The following is a 21,038-nucleotide window of genomic DNA, read 5'->3' as shown; positions in this document are numbered from 1 at the left end:
ACCCCACTTGCCCACTAAAGGGCACCTTGTTCCACTTGCCCCTTCTGGGCTGTGTGCCTCCAGTCACAATTCAGCAGTGTGTCCATGGTGGCATCTGGGCCTGGCCCACTTCACACCACCCCAGTGCCAGCCACATGGGCCTGGGCCCTTGCCAAGGGCACCACCATCCTGCAGCCCATCCTGGAGCTCTGATTTATGCAGTTCCTGCTCATGTAAAGCAAGGAGAAAAGTGCACCTCTATCCATTCTGCTCACTAGGCTGTAGGCAGAGGGAAAAGGTGCATGCCCTAGATGCTCCAGAGCCTCATCCTACATGTTCACACGTTTTTGTTTTTGTTTTTGTTTTTGTTTTTGGTATCCCTGGTTTGGGACTGAGTAACAAGAAGCTACCATATATATGTAGAATGTCTTCTGCCACCTTCAGCCTCGGGAACTGAATCTAATTTGTTACAGGGAAACTCCTGGACCATAAATGCATGAACAAATGGATACTCCTTTTGTTATTGAGTTCTTGTTTCCTCCTCTCTGATGACAGACCTTCGTAGTCCCAAGACACAGCGTATACAGTTTTCTGGGCCCATCTGAGGAGACTCCCACCCTGCAGCTGGGCAGGAGTGTTGGGCTCTCAATATTACCTCCTGACCTCCATGACCACCTTGAATTGTGCGATACAATTCAAGCAGTTACCAGCTTTGGTTCCCTTTGATCCAAATTTTTATCTGCTAATTTTTAGTCTCTACTCACTTCTCTTATTTTTAGGCTTTTGTTCTTTTAGATTCAGACATGAATAACATGTTCTGGACTCTGAAAGGAGTTCACAGCCCAGACCCACAGGGCTGGAGGCCTGGAGGTACAAGAATGGTGAACACATGGTTTGTGCTCCTTCCCACAGAGGGAAGACAGGAAAGTCATGGCATCCCATTCAGCAGATTCCAGGTAGAGAGGCCTGGCTTGCAACAAGAAGCCAGGACTGTCCAACCCAAAGACTGATTTCAAGGTTGAGGCATGTGTGTATTGTGATTGGTTGGGTGATACAGTCATTGGGGTTGGTATTGAGTGGAAGCTGCTGCACTCCAGCGCTAGCTTGTATAGTAACTGCAAACTCTACTCAAGATGTCATGTCAAGTGCATTCAAGTTCATCCAAGTACTGTGTCTATGATGGGTAGTTGACTCACCAACACTATTTCAAAAACTCTTAAGATATCTTGTGATACTATAGAACCTACTTCAATCCCAGATATTATCCATTAGTGACCTCCTCATGGCAGCACAACTTACTCTCCAGACAGGAACATAGAAATTATGTCCAACTAGCTGCCATGCAGTGCTTCAGTTTTCTCTTTTTTGTTCCATATTAAATAAAAGGTTCAGAGGCCCATGAACACCATTAGCCATACCCTAGCACACCACCTAGGGCAGTCCCCCTACCCCAATGAGGCATTATATTAAGCTGTCTTCAAGCTGTTGAGTTTTCTCCAGCCATCTCCTCTGCCATCCGCCTTTTCCATCACATACCCCTTTGTTGTTGCCCTCCATCTGTGCCTTTTCTCAACCACAGACAGCTTGGCTAGCCTGCTACATTATGGTTCCCAGATTAATGGTCCTCTTCAATGGGAGTGGACTCCCACAGAAAATCCTAGGGGTTCCTCTGTATTCTCAGTTTCTCTCAGAGTTAAACATGGTGGGCACAGGTAGAGGACAAGATTTTGGCTTCTCTTTCAAATTCTAAACATTTCTAAAGTTCACTGTAGGTTGGGATGTCTAGGCTGCTAAAGACCATGGCTTAGACTGGACTGAAACCCGCACTCTTCTGTGTCTCACTGCAGTGCTGAAACATCCCACGGTTAACTCTTGGCATGTGACACCCATCACTGAATCAACATCGTGTAGTTGGGAACTGATGAGGGTGCGGCACATGCCTGGTCTGTCCTTCATAGGTCAGCTCAATACAGCACGGCACAAGCTCCCACATTCGCACCTCTCTCTTCTTCATCTCATCAACCCATCTGACTGAGAGGCATAGCTTTCTCTCCTGTGGACTGCATCCCAGAGGAGTCTCTGAACAGATCAACTGAGCTGCAGCTCCCCAGGAAAATGTCCCCAGTGAAGTACCCCTTGCAAAGCACCTTGGGTAGCTGATTTGCAGAGGCCATTTGCAGGACACAAACTGGATATTTGTCCTGAAGGGTCTTCCTGGTCTTCAAAGATCTGAGCCAATGGTTTTAGGCTGGGTTGACGTGTGCACTTACATTCTATGATATGTGTTTGGGTTCATCTTGAACCTGACCATGTGTAATGGTGTCAAAGGGGACCCCCCAAGTGGAAGGTGATGAGAGCCTTTCTCACACCATACACACCTTGTAAGACCGGAGATTCCCAGAGAGATCTTACCCAGACTGGATGGTGTTTAACCATACTTGACATTAATGCCACAACCTTGTTCTCTCCAGCAGGCTGCATCCCGTTCGCATGTAAAGGTGGAAGCAAAGGCTCCTCTCTACTGGCCCTGCGGAGCCACACAGACACTTGGGGGCAGATGAGCAATGACTCCACAGAAGGTGCCGTGGACTCCTGCAATGCAACAGGTATGAGAGAACCCATGACGACAGCAACCTCAGGACCATACTGCCAGCCGTTCCTTATATTGCTTGCTACTATGACCTGGAACCTCATGAGCAAAATGTCCAGGAAAATAACCCGCAGCTTGGAGGGACACTGAGACCATATGATGTTAGCAAAAGCCCAAATAGAGAAATGGTCTCACCCAGACGTTTGAAGCACTTTAAATGACTTCTTATTTTCAGAAGTTTAGAGCAGGTTTCTTCTTGATAAATGCAACCATCAAATTAGTGATTCAGCCCTTCAGTAGAGGTCATTGTTGCTTACCAACAAGCAAGAGTGCTATGAAGATTACATCCACTATTTACATCCAATGGCTTTATTGTTAAAGCAACTATTGGCAAACACTCTTAATTAATCTAATCTTTTCATAAAAACAGAACCTTAAAAAAATTCCCCAAATGCACAATGGAGATGGATATCCCTTTCTTCTCTAAGACAGAGAACAAGGGGCCTTCTTCTGTATAGCTTTTGTGTATAAAGGATGTGAACTAATGTGTATATATTCCATAAAGAACATTGATGATTTAAGAAAGATGTTATCCCATCCAAGTCTAGCTCAGTGAGCCAATAAGTTATTGAAGTTACTTAACAGAAGCTTGGATGAACCAAAGACAGCTACATGAATGAAAAACCCACCCAGCGTAGGCTTATAACTAAAAAAGAAAGCATCCCTTGAGCTCACTGCCTAACTGGCAGTCATCTTAGCCTGAGGGTCTTGTCTTGTTCTCTCATCTATTGTTTACTGCTTTGAGGAAGTATAACATGTGAGTCTTTTAAATGTCTGCCCTTCTTTTGCCGAGAGGGAGTGCTGAAAGGAAATAGTAACAAATACACAAAACCAACTTCAAAAGTATGTGTGCTGTTGGGAAACTTTCTTAGCTCTTTCTTTACACATAACCATGAAAACCAGGTCTTTTGCTCATGGCAACAAAGGTCTCTGTTTAGCTGAGTGTGCTCCACTGGCCACATTGGCTCCTTCTCTTGTGAATACTGTTTTAGTGCCTTCCCTATATGGATTGTTCCTAACAGGGAGTAAAAGACAGTCTTTGCCCTAGCAGCTCTCTACCTGGCGCAAGAGAGGGGGAGCAAAGGTGCTGTATTCCAGAGACTGAGCAGTGCCCTGAAGAAAGGAAAGTTCATAAGAGGTCAGTGGACAGTGCAGGAGAGCTACAGACAGGAAGGGTTCCAGGTCTCTGAATGGCTGGAGCCTGAGCACAGAACTCGGCAGATGCAGGGAAGAACATCCCAGATACAGATGAGAGTCAATGTCAAGGCTAAGCTTTACTAGGTGAGCAAGCATAAAGTGTAAACCACGGGGCAGTGGGTGTGGAGAGGAGCAAGACCCTGCAGTCCGCAGAGAAAATGGGAGTTTCGGAAATATGCAGATTTGAAGCCAAGCCATGAAGTAATGGAATAAATAAATAGTGAGATGCGCAGAAGGGAGTCCTTGGCAGTTCAGAGAGTGACCACACTGGGAGAGACCTGTGTCAGGTGACTCCATGGAGAGAACAGAAAAGAGAGAGAAGTGGTCCTCCTGGGTGGGCTCTGCTTTCTGCTTCTGCCCTGGACCCTGTCGATACAATGAGGAAGGTTGGGGAAGATGCTAGTGTGGGAGTGGAGACAGTAATGGTCGTGCTGTAGGCATGCTGACCGCGAAGGCTCTTTCAGACACGCATCCAAACAATGCTGAGCAGGCTTAGATATATAAGTTTTCCTTTCTGCCTTGGCTTCCCACAGGCTCCAGAAAAGCCAGTGCTGGGATTACAGGCATACACCACCACACTCTTTCATGTGGTGCTGGGAATGGCACCTGGGCGTTATGTGTACTAAGTAAATGTTCTCCTGACCAAGCCACATCTTGATCTTTGAAGCTTTCATGGAAGAAAAATATTAATGATGTGGCTAAGGAATGCCAATAAGTTGGGAGTGACAGGGGAAAGAGAAAGGTCCTGGCCTTTAATTTTGGCTCATTTGGTTCCTTGGTCTTTATTCTGGTCCAACCCCTATCCTAAGCTTTACAGAACCAGGAACTGGACTTTCCAAAGTTATGATTTCATCAGAACTTAAACTGTGGTGGACAACATTTCTAGGGACCAGGCTACTCCATCTGTGCTGCATGGGACATTGCCTTATGCTGAGACATCTAGGAAGCCAATACAGGTAGAGGATGCCTAGTGGACATGGAAAGGGGTTGCCCCGAAGGTCCTTTTATGTTTACCATGGTGACATCGCCAGAATGTTTTTGTTGCTCAGTTGAGAAAATTTTTCTGGTGACTTGATTTTGCCTTTCAGAGCTCATTGTTTTCCTTTTCTCCAGACCCAAGCACAGCTGTGATAGCATTAGTTGTGAACTTTGCTGTTAGAAGAAGGATGTTGGAAGCAGGACTCTGGGCATACCTGTGAAGGATTGTCTAGACTCAGATCAGCATCTGAGAATGTCTGTGCAAGAAGGTCCCTCTTAATTGTGGGCAGGGCCATTCGCTGAGCAGGGAAGGCTGAACTGTATGAAGTTAAAAAAGCACCAGCAGGCTTGCACAAACTCCTGGCTGGCTGCTCTTTACTGCAGATGTAAGGTGGCCAGTCTCCTCAGGCTCCTTCACTGTGGCTTCTTCTCTGTGCTGGGCTGTAACTCAGAACTGTGAGCCTCTTTAAGATGCCTTTGTCAGGGTATTTAATCACAGCAACAGAAGAAAGACCGTGGAAACGATGAACATTCACCATGTCAGCATCCCTCAGAAGTGAGGCCGTCTCCAGCTTCTCTGGGGCACACCGAGTGTGCTGCTGCCATGTTCGAGAGTCTAGCGGTCCCTCCCCCCACCCCCACCCCACCCCCTTCTCTAGGGACTGACAGTGGAGTATCACAGTTTAGATCTGGAATTAAATCCTTTTCTCTCTCTTCCTCTCTCTCTCATTTTTCAACCAAGATCCAAAGTAGACTGCAGGGTGTGGTGGTCAGCTTTGTCATCTGATATAATCTAGCATCATCCAGAAAGGGTCTCAAGGATGAGGAATTGTCTGGATGGGGTTGGCATGAGGGCATGCTTGCAAGAACTCTTTCTTTCTTCTCTCCTCCTTCCATCTTTCCTTCCATTTGAGACAGGTCTCACTATGTAGCCCTTGGTAGCCTGGAAATCCCTGTGATGACCATGTTGATCTTACACTCAATCTTCTTGACTTTACCCCTGCCTCAGAGTATTAGGATTAAAGGCATGTGCCACTGGGCCTGGCTGAGATATTTTAACCGGGTTAAATGAGATGGGAAAACCTATCCTGACTAGGAGCAGTACCATCCCTGGATTTGTGGTCCTGGACTGTCCGAACACAGAACGTTAGCTACAGACTAACATGCGTGCATTTATTACTGTTTGTGCCTGATCACAGATGTACCTGGAGTTCCTGCCTACTTGACTTGCCCTCAGTTATGGACGGTGGCCTTCATCCATTAGGCTAACTTTGTCAGGGCATTTGTCATAGCAACTGGAAATGAGACTAAGATACAGGAGAGCATGACAAAGTCAAAATCAGGATCTCTGGTTCAGTCTTGTCTTAGGAAGGATTGTCCACAAGAATCTCTGAGTCCCACCCACAACACCTGGATAGCTAGGAGGGTGTGGCCTAGATCTGGACTATTGACTAGGGATGCATGGTTGGCTGTGGAGAGAGGACTATCCTGGGCAAATTGACCCAGGTGCTTAATAAGATGATTAATCTGGCTGGTTGTTCACAGCTGAGATGAGGGCTATCTGCTGCGACATCACCTGTCTCAGAAGTAGAGACATTAGAATCAAACCAGCAACCAGGTTCCCCCAAAGCCTTGCCTTGAGACCAGGTCATCCTAATCATCACTGGCTGGCAATGTCTTCTGGGAGCACAGCATTCAAGTCCGTGCGCAGTGTGGTTTGAGAGGACAGCGAAAGCTGTGTTAAAGGGAGAGTGGTTAGGCTCTCGATCATCAAGACAAGTAGAAGACATGAGCAGTGAGGGAGAAGAGGGATTACCTCATGGGCCGCTATCATGGCTGGGTGTAGGGTCAGGCTGTGGACTTCATAGTCTGATGAAGGAATCAGTCATGACTTCAGATTACGGAAGTCAGGTACTGAATTAAAGAGATGCTTCTGCTCAGCTGTCTGGTTCTGCCCTCTAACGCTTCCTGTGCAGATCCACTTAAAGGATATTTGCTCTTCACAGATCCACTCTTCAGGACCTTTTAGCTGCTGAAATACCATCCATGCATCTCTCCCATACTGGCAACACCTGCTATCATTAGCCTACTTTCAGGAGTGAAGGAGGGAGTTTGGTAGTCACAGGAGAATGCACATAAGCTCTGTGTGTCTCCTAGGAATACAGTCTGTGGTGGTTCGAGTGAGAACATCTCCATGGGCTCACATATTTGAACACTCACTTCCCAGTGCATGGTGCTGTTTGGGGAGGTTCAGCCTTGTTGAAGTAAGTTTGTCATTGGAGGTAGGTTTGGGAATTTAAAGGCTCGTGCCATCTCTAGAATGCTGTCTCTACTTTGCGCTTGTGGCTCAAGACGCGAGCTCTCAGCATTCTGCTCCAGATACCATGCCTGCCTGCTGCCATGATGGACTCTCATCCCTCTGCAACTGAAAGGTCATGGTGTTTTATCACAACCACAGAAGCAAGAATAACTAACATACTCCCCTATGAAGAAACCCAAGGCTTCTGATAAACGGCAAACTTCTTCCTTCTGTGGCTGCTTTTTCTTGATGTTACCTTGACCAGGTACCCTACCTGGAAGGACATTGCTTGGGTGTTTCTGCCCTGATCACCGTCACTCTCTGTGGAGTAGCACAAGTGGGTCCTACTGAGCCTTTTTCTGTGTGTGTGTGTGTGTGTGTGTGTGTGTTCAGCTGGCTGTGTGGATTGTTCAAGGGACTGTAGCCAGCAACCCCCACAGTTTGTTCTGGCCCTAAGCCTGTGGACTTGAGCCAGCTCCCAAGTACACACAGGATCTCTAGGAGGAGCTACATAGTTGAATGTGATGCTCTAGCTGGTCTTATTCCTCGGCAAGTACTCACGGGGGCTTTGGGATATGGTACTATAGCCCAGAAACAACAAATGAGAGCAGAAAGAAAGTACTCGAAGCTTCATGTTCCACGACAGGAGGAGGCCTACAGCTACACTTTGTGTCCTTTCACCTTGGTGATGTGGTTTTAGGATTTGAAAAGTCATGTCATTGCTCTGGGGATATCAGACCCCTGTATTCTCTCTTAGAGAAGCTCCCATGGCTGGAAAAACAGAGGGCTTCTTGGCCCTCTCTGTCCCTCAGCCCCATATGCTCCAGAGCCACCAGCCATGTCCAGAAGGAACAGGGTGAGAGAGACAAAGTGCCTTAGGGTCTAGGTTGGAGGATAGGAGATGGGACGTGCCTGAAAGCTTGGGTCATATTTTATTACTTTTTACCCAGAGCCAAGGTTATTGGTAGAGGCAGAGTGAATTCTGAATAACTTAAGGAGAGCAGGCTTTCGGAACATTCAGATGTGTGATTTCTCTCATCTCTGTCCTTAAGAGCCCTTCAGACTCCTTGTTAAGAGTCTCCACACTCCTTGCTTCTCAGATTCACTTTGAAGCCAGCTTTCAAGCTCACCTTTGAAGCTTGAGCGAGGCTACTGTCGTCACTGTGTGTAGAGGGGTGCCCCCGGGCAGCAGAGTGAGTGACAAGGACCACCCGCTGTGTCTTACCTTAGTGCTCTTACTATGGCCATACTCACAGAAATCAAGAGCATCTCTAAAACCTGGGGGAATGGAAAGTTTTGGGTTTTGTTTTTTTTTGTTTTTTGTTTTTAAACCTCCACTGTTGCGCTGCCCAAAAAGACAGATGGAGGCAAAAGCCACAAGGACATTGCCTCATGCGGAGAACTCCCAAGATAGCTTTCTAGAGAAAGGACCCAGTTACGACAATTGCAGACGAGGTTCAGGGGTGGAGCAAGGCCGCAGAGCCTGAGGCCTGGTGTTAGACTTAGTTGTCACATTCAACTGTCTAGTTAAAAATCATTGACCAGGGATGATGGCTAGAACGGACTATCAGTGTGATGGATTTCAAATCATTTGGAAGACGTCTCTTCTCTCTTCGTGTGTCTCTCAGAAGCATTTTCACGTGGCACTAACAGGACAGAGCGCCCACCCTGAATGTGGGTGAACGATCCATCCGGAATCTGGACCCCTGACTGAATGAAAAAGGAAAGTGGGAGAAAGCCAGCTGAGCAGCAACATGACCCCTGCGGCTCCTGGGCTGCGTGCGCGTGACCAGCTGCCTCACGTTCCCACTGTTACGCTTTCCCATCACAGCAAACTGCCTCCCTCCGAAACCTGGGAGCTTTCCCTTGCATTGCTTCTGTGGACCAGTTCGTCACTGACGATGACGAGGCAGCTAATCCGTCAGACTGCAAACAAACTGAGGCCTTGCCCTGGAAAGGCAGCACAGCCTTCATTTCACGAGGGTGAGGTGTTCTTGGAATAAGCGCAACGTGCGCACATTGCCTCTGAGAGACGCAGCATAATGTCTGATCTATTAGTTGATTCTCTGGTTGCCATGACGACAAAGTATCTTACAAGAAGCAACCCTGAGGCGGGAGGGGTTATTTTGGCTCACAGTTGGAGGGTTCAGCACGTTGTGGCAGGGAAGTGACAGGCAGCAGCTGAAGGGCAGCTGGTCACATTGTACTCACAGTGAAGAAGCAAGGAGGAATTGCTGTGCTCAGCTAGCTTTTATATAGTCCTTTTATATAGTCAGGTACTCCAGGCAGGAATTGGCGCTGCCATTTTTAAGGGTGAGTTTAGAGCTCTCGGTTAACCCAACCAAGATGATCCCTCACAGGCATGCTCAGAGGCTGACCTAATCTAAATCCCCCATTGATCAACGTGTGTGAGATCTTGTCTCCTAGGTTAATTCCAGATTCTTTGAGGTTGACAAGACCAACCATCAAATCTGTGAAAACGGGTTTCAAAGTGCAGGGCAAGCAGAGGGGTTTCCCACACATCCTGTCACTAACTCTCATGGCAACAGACACTGCGAGTCTGTGGCGGCTATTTGACCTTTCCCGGGCAAGATGCCCTTGGATCTTATGCAGCTCAGATACCGTAGTGATGAGGCTCACAGAGCTGTTCAGACCCCACGTAGGTCCTCCCTCATAGGCAGAACCTGGCCCCTGTCAGCTCTGCTCCCTGCCTCTCTGGCCCCCTCACTACCCTTCATTGTAACACTCTCAACTGTAGCTGTCATTTCTGTCACTCCCCTGACCGGAGCAAGCTCATCTTTAGAGTTATCCCCCTGCGCCTCAGGTGGATTCCTACAGTGTCAAAAGCCCCGTTCCTTCATGGTCACACCTGTGACGTGCCCTGTTCTCTGAAAAGTAGCATGGTCATAGGGACAGGGCGTTGTCCCATGCGTCAGAGATTAGAATCCAGCCCCGGGGGCACCTGTGATGACGTCTGCTCCCCAGCAAGCTCACCGACAGCAACCTGGTAATGAGTTCTGTTTTTTTCACCATGGGTTAAAAGTTGGCCCTGTGGGAAGAAGACGCAGAAAGAGTTGGGTGTTTGTGGAAGGTTACATTTCACAGGGATGGTGGTTCTTTCATTCCCAGAAGCTTCCTTGCAGTTTAATATGACCAGAGCACAGCCCCTTTGAGGCAAGGTATCAGCTGGACTGCCACAGGGCACATGTAAACTTTAAGACCTGACACAAGGCAGCTCATCCTTCTGGTGCTCGCATACTAACTTAAGGGGAAATACAGACACGAATACTATCCATCAGCACTGAGCTGGTTTGCACATCTCCTTCCCGTGCCTTTCTGTTGTCCTTTCTCTCACCCCAAGCTGAAATGGGAGTGTGTGTGGGTTCCCACTCATCACCTCCATATCACACAAAGGCCCCTCTATCTGGGCGATTCCTTCAGCCTTCAGTTAAGTGGCTTTGTTGTTCTTTAACATTTGTGGAGGTATGTCCAGTCTTTAGCCCTAAACTTACTTAAACCATTGTGGTATTATTTCACCACAATTATTTTGATTACCTCAGTCTATGGTTCTTAAGGATGAGCTTTGTATACGATGTCATAATCTCAGTGTTAAAAGGTTGGACAATCCTGAAGGAAGCTATGAAGCCTTCCTTTACCCATGCTCCAAGCACACACACTTGTATGCATGCACACATATGCGCAGACACTCACGTGAGTGTGAGTGTCAAATATCCACATATGTGCATACACATTCATGTACATAGGTATACCCACACATATGCATGTATGTGAACACACATGAACTTTACTACCCCTTTGGGATACCCGGGTGTCCCATTCTTATATCTGCTCTGCCCACCCCTTCTCTCTCAAGATATGGACTTTCTTTATGGTAACGCTGCTTCCTTGACTTCTGTAGCCTCAGAAATTATCCAACATTATATCAGAAAGAATAAGGCCTGTTCCAGATTTGTAGTGTCTAGTGTACACTGAGTCTTCCTGAAGAAATATATAAACAACAAAAACAACAAAACCCCAACCATGGCTAGGGTTCTGAACTTAAGCAAAAAACAAAAGAAATATGCCTGGGTAAATTCACGGCTCTCTAGATTACAGGCTGGCATCTGTCATCCTGAGAACCTGGTGCTCTACAAATTTCTTCTTCCTGTGGGAAATTGTGGCCAAGCCTCCGACATCAGCAGTGGGGATTTCTTATGTAGTATCTTTCTCTTTTGGCATACAAAAGTGAACAGCTTCATAGCTATTCTTTTTGAAATGCATACAAGGCACTTAACTAAGCTAGGGCAACCTGCAAGGCACAATGACTTCCCCTTGTCCATGAGGTATTTGTGTCAAGGCCGCTATGGATGTGCGGAGCCATAGGAAACCCCGTGGCATGGTGCTATCCATCTCTGCTAAGCATTGCCGCGTACCATGGCTACCATGTTTGCATGTTTTAAGTGTGACAGCAGAAATTTCCTTCCTTTATCTGTTTATATTCTTGCTCAGTTTCACTGGTAGGCAGTTTGCTCTGAGGATCAGAGCAACCCCAGGAAATGATTGTTTTTCTTTGTATATTTTAATTTTTAACATAAAGACAGTTTTAGCCTTCCCTTTCCTCCCTCTCCTCTCTTCCTTCCTTTTCACATATCTGAATCACCAACATGCTTTTCTTGCACCCTAGGGTCATTATTCAAATAAAATAAGAGTCATCTGAACACCACCCTGGTGGTTTGACAGCCCCTTAAGTCAATCTGATAACTAAGACAGCTGTTAAACAGCTAACAGGTCAGTAAGTGTGCACAGCGTGGCCAAGCTCTATGAGGAGACGTTTCTGTCTAAGGAGAGATGGAGGATGATGCCACAAAATAAAATTATGTTGCTCAGAATGGCACACAACTTCACACTTATGGATTATTTATTTATGGAATTTTCCATTTAACATTTTCAGACCTCACCTGACCTTAGCTAACTGAAACCTTCAAAGCAAACCCACAGGTAATGGAAGGCAGTAATATCATGCAGAGGATCTCTGGCATGGGAAGCTGGTTGTTCAGCAATTTCCCAACTGGCTCTGCAGACAGCCCCGGCCCAGTAAGCGCTCACCTCACCTCACTTCTCTGACCTCTGCTCATTTATATCTACAAAGCCATCAGCATGTCAATTTCCTCTTCCATCCAAGAGAAAAAGTCACACAAGGGTGAAATGACAGCTTCACTTCCAGAAGGTTATAGGGCTCCTCATTATTGAAACCACGGTGTAGAAGTTTAATTTGGCATTCATTGAATTAATTCTGTCCTTTCATGACTCTCAAGCTCTCTTACTGTATTTTCATGCCTTTTTTTTTTTGTTAGATGCACATGTGTTTATATTTATTATATCCTCTGAATGGATCACTAAAAAAAAAAAAAATGTTCCTCTTCATCCCTGCATGCATCATGGTCCCAGTTTTTATCCAGTCCAACAATCTCTGCTATTTGATTGGATCTATAGCCCATTTACAGTTAGTGTTACTGGTGTGTTATAATTTACCTCTGCCATTTGCTTTATTCTTTCTGTGCAACTCATTCTCCTTTGTTCTTTTATTGTTCCTTAACTAATTTCTACATTGTGGAGGGGGTATCTTCTAAAGCAGCCCTTTCATTTCACAAATGGTATCCTACTTTCTTCTCATCTAGTTTCAACCCCCCAGGTTTGTTACACATCAAACCAATTCTCATGTTGAGGATCACAAACAGGACTTCCTCTGTGTGTCTTCAGCCTGGGATGTCTGCCTTCTCTTTGTGCACTGACTTTCAGTGGGCTCTTGTGTACGAGCAGTATCCACTGAGAAAGGCATGGGAGTCTAATGTATCGTGGTATGTCTGTAGAGACAGAGGACATGGAAGTAAGAGCTCAAGAGGCCTACTTTTATGGCTGCCTGCACTACAGCAGCTGAGAGCCGCTAACCTAACTATTGAAGAGTCTCCCAGTGTCTAGGGGAAGAATTCATGGCATTTAATTTTTACTTAACCCCTAAGGAAACATCCTTTGATTGTTTTCATATCCGTAATATGAAAGATTAAAGGAGGGACTCAGTTTGTGGTATGAAACCAATGCATGAGAAGTTAGATAAAAGTACTCCAAGGCGTCTGTGCTAAGGGTTGACAGAAACCAGATTCATTGTGCTCAAAGGTGGCCTATGATGAGTGAGACTAGTGAAGTATTTTCTTTCCTGTCCCTTTCCTTGTGGTTACAACTCCTTTTTTTTTTATCATGACAAAATATATGTAACATAAAGTTTGAAGCATACAGCTCTCTAGAGGTATAAAGCCATTCATGTTGTTATAAACCACTACCATTCACCATCCATTCCCGGGTATTTCGTCTCCTAGCTGAACCTCTGGCTCCATCAAACACTACCCACTGATACCTCATTTCAACCCTAGAGATGACCAGTCTGCCACTTGTCTCCATGAGCCATACTTAGAATCTCATGTAGGTAGAGTCATGTTTTTTTTTTGTTTGTTTGTTTGTTTTGTTTTGTTTTGTCTCTAAGTGCCTGGCTTATTTCTCTTAGCACAATATTTTCAGGGTCTGTGCCCATTTCTAGGACCCATTTGTTCATGTCAACTTGAATTGCGGTCTTGTCATTTACTTTTAGCCTGAAGAACTTTCTTTCTTATTCTCATAGGAAGGACTGGCGAGCATCAGGCATCTCTGCTTTTGTTTATGTGGATAAGTCTTCGCTTTGCCTTTGGTTTTTATTTTAATTTTGTTGGATCTATGTGACTAAGCCTTTTCCCCCTCCACACTTTGTATCTTCCAGCTGCTTTAAAGCCTCCACTGTCTCCCAATTCTGCAGTTAGAAAAGTCTTCTGCTAACTGACTGGGCTCCCCCTGCTTAGCCACCATTCTTCTCTTGCAGTTTCCTCCATGTCTCTGAATTTAACCAATTGTCACTGACTTATCTTCCTATGATCTCTCATTTCATCTTTCCTGGAGTTGACTAAGTTTCCAGATAGTTATTTTAGCCATTCTATTTATTTATTTATTTATTTATTTATTTATTTATTTATTTATTTATTTTCTGAAGCTCTGTTTGCTGGCCTCCAACTCAGAGATCTGTCTGCCTCTGGCTCTCAAGTGCTAGGATTAAAAGCATGAGCCATTGTGACTTGCTTTTCAGTCATTCTATTTTTCTCTGATTCTCACTTGTTTAATTTCTGTCTCCAACTTGTTCATTCTTCATTTTGCTTTAGCCCATGTATTCTGCTGCACTTTGATTTAGTTGTTGTACTTTTATTTCTATAATTTCCACTTGGCTCCTTAATCTGGAGAGACGGATCTTGTGTTCTTGGCTTGAAGAGAGGGAGCTTGTTCTTGGACTCTGGAAGGAGACCTTGTTGTTGGTTTCAGCCATTGGCCCAGCAGTCTTCCCCTCACTGAGCTATAGGCAGAGGATGGTTTCAGGAGTTGTGCCATTCCTCCACACTTTGCTAGATTTTTCTTGAATAGATTTTTTTCCCCTTAGCTGTTTGCTTCTAGGACTGTTTCCAGAGACTTTAAATGGATTTTTATTTCAATAGGTTCTACCAGTCCCACTGGGGAACTTGGCCAAGGAGTTCCATACACTGCCATGCAGGAAGTCAGGGAGTGACTCAGACTTCACATTATGCACCGGTTTGTCTCAAGGAAAGAGTCTCATTTGTGTCTCTGTGTAGAAAAATTGTTCACTTTAGCAGAAAATGCGTTACAGAAATGTAACTGTAACATAAATTGATTTCACTTTGAGATAAGAGCTTTATTCAGGGCAGGGGAGCCCCATCTTTGACTGTGTGGCAGACTACGGCCAACTCAAGGGAGCTGCCCAACTGGGTAACACTGGAGCCTCTCAATGAAAAGTTGGTTAGGCTTGTGTTGGTGTTTCTTGGCTTGTTTTATTGGGTTTTGTTTTTAATTCTGCATCTTCTCTTTACCACCCAAATTTCTTTTTCAGTTTTTGTCTGTCTCTGGTTGTTCAAACAACAACAACAAAACACTTTCCTGGATGAATATTTTGATTCACAGAAGCTGACAGTTAGGTAGGACTTGGGATTTGACACATATGATCTCTGATGGTTGAATTAGTGAGAAAATGAGTGGCTTCCTTATCATTGCTCAACAGTAAGATACAGGGAAGATAAAACAGCTCTCCTGCCTGGCAGATCATTGCGGATCACTTGAAGACTCAGAGCTGAAGGGCAGCATTAGAATCTCAATCCCAAATGTCCCCACAGATTCATGTTTTGAGCATTTGGTCCCCAGCTGGTGCTGCTATTTAGGGAGACTGTGGAAAGTTTAGGAAGTGAAGCCTAGCTAGATGTAGGTGACTGAGAGAAGGTTTCAAGGGGACATCGTGCCTGCTCCCTTTCTATCAGCCAGCAATTGAAAACATGGCCCCTGCCTATATTCCCACCACTGTGATATTCTGCCTAAGCGTGGGGGCTGAGTGGTTACAGACTGAGCCCTGGGAAACTGTGAGCTCAAATACATCTTCCCATTCTTTAATTTCCTGTCAGGTATTCATTCACAGTGGCGAGACAACCTTAGCTAGACAGTAAATTCATTGGCCCATTTGGAACAGACCTCTGCCAAATTCTGTGGCACACGGTTCCTGTTCTTCAAGTTGTCCCTTTCATGCCCAGCTTTGCTGATTGATAATGGTTGAGCGCTCTGCTATTTACCTGACCGTTGTTTAACTGTTGGACTGGGGGCGATGTTAGGATAGTGCAGTCTCTCCTTCTGTGATTGGTTCATATGTTTTTGTCTTTAAGTGACCTGATGGGACAGACCTTAGTATTAATATCCCCCAAAAAGAAGGCCTTTGGAGGATGAAGATTTTTTTTTGAATCGTGTTATGTTTAGTATGTCTTGAGTTACATTTCACTAACATTATGTTTGCACACGAGTATGATGTGTTTTTAGGCAGCATTTGGTTTTTATTTATTAAAAGTTAAGTACTTACTTGAAATCAGAGGTTATAATATCTTGTGGGGAAAGACTCTAAAGATGGCTCAGAGCATTGATGGGAAGAATGGGAAAACATCTGCCTCCTAGCTGGAGTGACTCCATTTTGGAGCAAGCTGTTTTGGTGTTCTACATGTCAGACTGAAGTGAGTCAAGACATCCCTGCCACAGTTGCCCAAGACCAGCAGAATCTCTAGGGAGGGCAAAGTTGAGGTCTTGTTTGATTGTACCCTTTGCTGACTGAGCCCTTGGTCACCTCTGCTGCTTTGATAGTAGACAGCATTCTAAACCTGGATGCAGACATAGTTCCACACTGAGTAGGGCCCTGGTAGTCAGGGCTGGTGACATTGAGGACAGCATGCTGTCTGCAGCTATGAATTCTTTACCAGTAACCCCTGATAGACTTATTTTACCCATCAGGATAAACATGAGCAGGTCATTCTTTGACCTGTTGGTGCCAAGAGTTAACCCCCAAGGACTGTTAGTTGTGCTGAGATGTGAAAAATGCAGTTTGTCCTGTAGGTCAGCAAATATCTCTCAGGTAAATAAATCCTGGATCCAGCTCCTAAGTATAATTTCATGCTAAGAATGAACCACAGCAATAGTAAATGATAGTGCCAACAGAACCATGACTATTTTGTGGAGTAGTAAATATACTCTTCTGGTATTCATATTCTTTTGGAGGAGGGATATCAGGGGTTAAGACAGGTTTTTAATTATGTAGGTCTGGCTGTCCTAGAACTCACTATTTAGACCATGTGTGGGCCTTGAACTCCCAGAGCTCTGCCTTCCAAGATCTGAGAGTAGAGGTATGTGCTACCATGCCTGATGCGTCAATTCCTAATGGTCTTCCTCTCCTCACACTTCTCAAATAAGTCATTTCATTCCACAGCCCCAGAGCCAATATGGATGAATGTCTGATCAACAGCTATAGACATGAATGAGGCCCTATCAGTGAAGCCGGGGAGCTTCAGTATGTCATCAAGTAGTGCTTAAACAAGAGGACATAGCGATTCTTAAAAGGAAACAGCTCGCCTAGAAACTCACACATTTTTCATACATCCGATGGCTATGCAGACCTATTGTGTCATCTCTGTAATGCCTAGCAGGTAGAGGAGGGGCAGGTTTGTGCTGAATGCAAACACCATAGCCATATTCAATCCACACACATTGCCAATTTGTTTGAAACCTTGAAGATAAGACACAGCTTCCACGGTTCCTGTATGTGTTAGATGGCCCTTTGCTTCCACGTAAGAGTTTTTATTGCATTAGAAACTGGCAGAAGACTGGATATTATATGACCAGAAAAAATGCCTAGGGAACTTCTAATTGCCACTTTCCGCCTAAACACATCTGTTGCCTGAGGCGGGCAGGGCTGGCTGTGCACAGTATTCGTCACTGCCAGGAAAATGACCTCTGGCTGAGGGTTGGAGGAGAAATTCGGGCTGCTGATAGACTTCAGCCCCTTGGGGCTTGGACACAGGCAGGCAGAGAGAACAATGCAGGGCAGGGGCCCAGCAGCTGGCTTTCACAGCATCAGATACCAGTGAACAGAGATGGGCCCTGCACCAGTGGCCAGGAGGCGAAGGTCAGTGTGGGAGACACACCTGCCAGTGTGCCTGGCACGTAGCTCCATCCTTTCTGGATACGGGAAGACTTGCAAACGGTCCTGCTTCTTCCTTTACCCTCTGCTGCAGGCTGAGCCCTCTGCCATTTCGTCACTGTCAGGAGGGATGGTGAAACACTGAGCGTAGGTCTGAGCATGCTCTTTTCGGCTCTTGGGCTTCTACATAGTATCATCACAGCTTTCCTCATGGGTCAATCAGGGAATATCTTCTTGCCTTGATGTCCCCCGCCCTGCTGCCATTAGAGTCACCTTCTTGAACTGTACAGGAACCAAATCTATATTTGAGGGTTGGCTGTTATTAACGAGGTACCTTTTAAATGAATCTCTTTTAAGTTTCTGAGCATAAGCATCTATTTAGAGATGATTCATTGTAAGGGCTTCAAGAGATGACACAAGCTGTCTGCTTATTCCTTCATTGAGCATGCATTCAAAAAGAATGAGAGAGCCAATTAAAATTCATTAATTCACTAAGCACCAAATGCTTGATTTTAAAACATAGATAAAGTGATTTAAAAAAATAAAAAAGACCTGTGCAGTTCTAACCCCTCAGGTGGGTTGGTGCAACAGGAGACAAGGTACAAGAGCCAGGCTGGGAGACCAGACTCAGAGGGTGCCCTGGAGTGGTGGCTCAGAGGAGGCACTGAGGGAGGTGTGAACAGGAAGCAGGTAGATATATTTTGTCCGGGTCATCTAGCAGCAAAGAGAGCACACACACATGTGCATACACTGAGTGTTTGTGTGTATGCTTTTGTGTGTCTGAGTGTGTGTATGTGTGTGCATGTATGTGAATGAGTGTGTGTGTGTCTGAGTGTCTCTCTGTGTGTATATGGCTAAATGTGTGTGAGTGTGTGTCTTTTTATGTGTAGGAATGTGTCTCTGTGTGTGTGTTTACATGTGTATATATGTGTGTAAATGAATGCTTGTGTGTCTGGCTCTATGTGTGTGTATATGTGAGTGTGTGTCTCTTTGCATGTGTATATATGTGTGTGTATGAGTGTGTATGTGTGTGAGTATTGGGAGATAAGCCTGCCTTCCTTTGTACAGCTGTGAAGGCTAAGGAGCCCTGAGATCTGTGTTCTGAGAGTTGGAGACCCAGAGAAGTGGATGGCAGGGGGACTCACACCAGTGTGAGGCTGAGGAGACTAACGATGTTAGGGCAGCCATCTGCTTCCTTTGGAGGATGGACTCAAGGATTCAGATGTTAACCCCATGTTGGAACCACACAGACTAGCCTAGACTTCAGTTTGACCGTGTGTCTGGATGGCCCGTGGCTTGAGAGGAGTGTGGAAGGCACACTCAGGGAACCAAGAGCAGTTCTGGATGTCTGAGGTCCTGTTCATTGGGGGACAAGGCTGGAAGGCTTCCCCAGTATCCTATGAGGTGAGCCAAAGTGCTTGTACTGGGCCTGAGTGCACAGTGAGCGTCACAGGGTTTCTAACAAGGAAGCAGCATGATCAGAGCAACCATTTCGCTATGTCATTGTGCATAGGAGGTCCTGTGACATCAGGGACAGCAGAATCCCAGCCAGTGACAACAGCAGCAGTCCCCAAGAGGTGCATGTGACTGTCACAGAGAAATGTCTCACAAGAAAGGTGGCTGAACAGCCCGAGGTTGAAGACAGCCCATTTCCCACTGGAAGGAATGCATGCAGAAGCAAGCAGACCATTGTATGGGCAGTTAGTCATCCTAGCAGAGTGGCTGACTGGGGCTTGGGCCAAAGCTGCTTGGCACTGATGGGAAGGAGGAGGAGGTGGCACCAGGGGTGAGGGGGAAGCTTTGGCATGAAACCATCTTAGATCCAAATCCTGGCTTCAGTAGCCTGCCATGTGACCAAAGGGGAAGATGGAAGAGGCTGTGCCTGCCTTTATGAATTAATCTATCATAGGGTAAATGCATAGGAAGGGGGGGGGTCAATGTTATCTGTGGCTTCTACCAACATCCGGGAACACATTCCTGGAGGTAAAGAGACACTGCAGTCTCCATATACTGAGCACATGCTGTGGGCTAAACACCTGAATACATTGCCTGTTTAACCCTTCAGACATGGGTATACCCTAACCCTACATACATATACACATATATGCACACACACATATATATACAAATATATATACTCTCTCCATATATGTATATATACATAACCTGTCTCTATCTATGTTTATCTATGTAAGTATACTCTCTCCATGTGTCTATAAATATATATATATTCTCCATCTATGTAAGTGTGAATATACATATATAATCTCTCTCCATATATGTATACACTGTCTTCATACATGTACATATATGTACTTTCTCCATATATGTGTGTTTATATATATACTTTCTCCATATGTATGTGTGTCCATATATACATACATATATACTCTCTCCATATGTGTGTATATATACACATATCTATGTATATATACGTGGAGCTAACCTAGCCCAAATCATGTAACTGGAGCAAAGCAAAGCAGCCAATAAGAAGAGACAGCTACACTCAGCCTAGACTGACACATCATCGCAACGTCTTGATGTCTTGATCAGTTCTACACACATCCAAGTCAGGTCCTGCAGAAACTGTGCCAATGGTGGATTCTGTTTTTGGTCTTTGTTTCTGTTTTTTATCTAACACATGACTTAAGAATTTTAAAAATGTTTAAAATTTATGATCTGAAATGAAAACAATATAAAAAGGCACGCTTTAAGAAGTCTCACTCCTACACCTACCACTTTCACAACAGAGCCATCTGTTCACACACACACACACACACACACACACACACACACACAGAGACAGACAGAGACAGAGAGAGAGATACAGAGAAGAGAGAGCACACCATTTGCTTCCTGGTCCCTTGCAAAGCTGCTTCCTCACCTGCATACAAACATGGCTGACGCTGTTCTTCTCTTTTCGAAGCTCACATCATCCAGTTGCTATTTTCATGTTGCTTTCCTCAGCTGACAATGTGTCCCCGGAGATCTTTTCAGGTCAACAGTGACATCAGTGAGCTGGGACAGCTCCACAGATAAAGCACTGGCTGTGCAGTGTGAGGCCCTGAGTTAGAATTCTCAGAAACCACGAGACTGTTGGGCACCAGAACACACATCTACAGTGCCTGTGCTCCTGGGGCAGCAGGGGAGGCAGAGGCAGAGGAATCCCTGCCAGCTCACCTCACAGACGACAATGTCTCAGATAAAGTGGGAGGTGAGGACCATCACCCAGGGTAGTCTTCTCCGTGTGCACCACAGTACATGCCTGCCTGCACTCATACACACGAATACATTTTTACACACACACACACACACACACACACACACACACACACACACACACA

The 21,038-nt window shown here is 45.4% G+C and overlaps 1 protein-coding gene across 5 annotated transcripts in view; it reads left to right on the top strand.

Moving 5' to 3' along the window:
* Positions 1 to 21,038, top strand: part of Pde10a (phosphodiesterase 10A) — a 419,189-nt gene that overhangs the window by 196,228 nt on the left and 201,923 nt on the right. For 4 of the 5 annotated variants that reach the window (XM_055615961.1, XM_055615960.1, XM_055615963.1 and 1 more), the window contains one exon: positions 2,451 to 2,585. In XM_055615961.1, coding sequence (XP_055471936.1) covers positions 2,537 to 2,585 — 49 coding nt within the window. In that variant the 5' untranslated portion in view covers positions 2,451 to 2,536. The remainder of the gene's footprint in view (positions 1 to 2,450; positions 2,586 to 21,038) is intronic. The other variant, XM_055615964.1, reaches the window with a different exon arrangement.

Source organism: Psammomys obesus, unplaced genomic scaffold, assembly GCF_907164565.1.
Source record: "Psammomys obesus unplaced genomic scaffold, mPsaObe1.curated_primary_1811, whole genome shotgun sequence".
Taxonomy (NCBI): Eukaryota; Metazoa; Chordata; class Mammalia; order Rodentia; family Muridae; genus Psammomys; species Psammomys obesus.
This window is presented reverse-complemented; position numbering and strand designations above follow the sequence as displayed.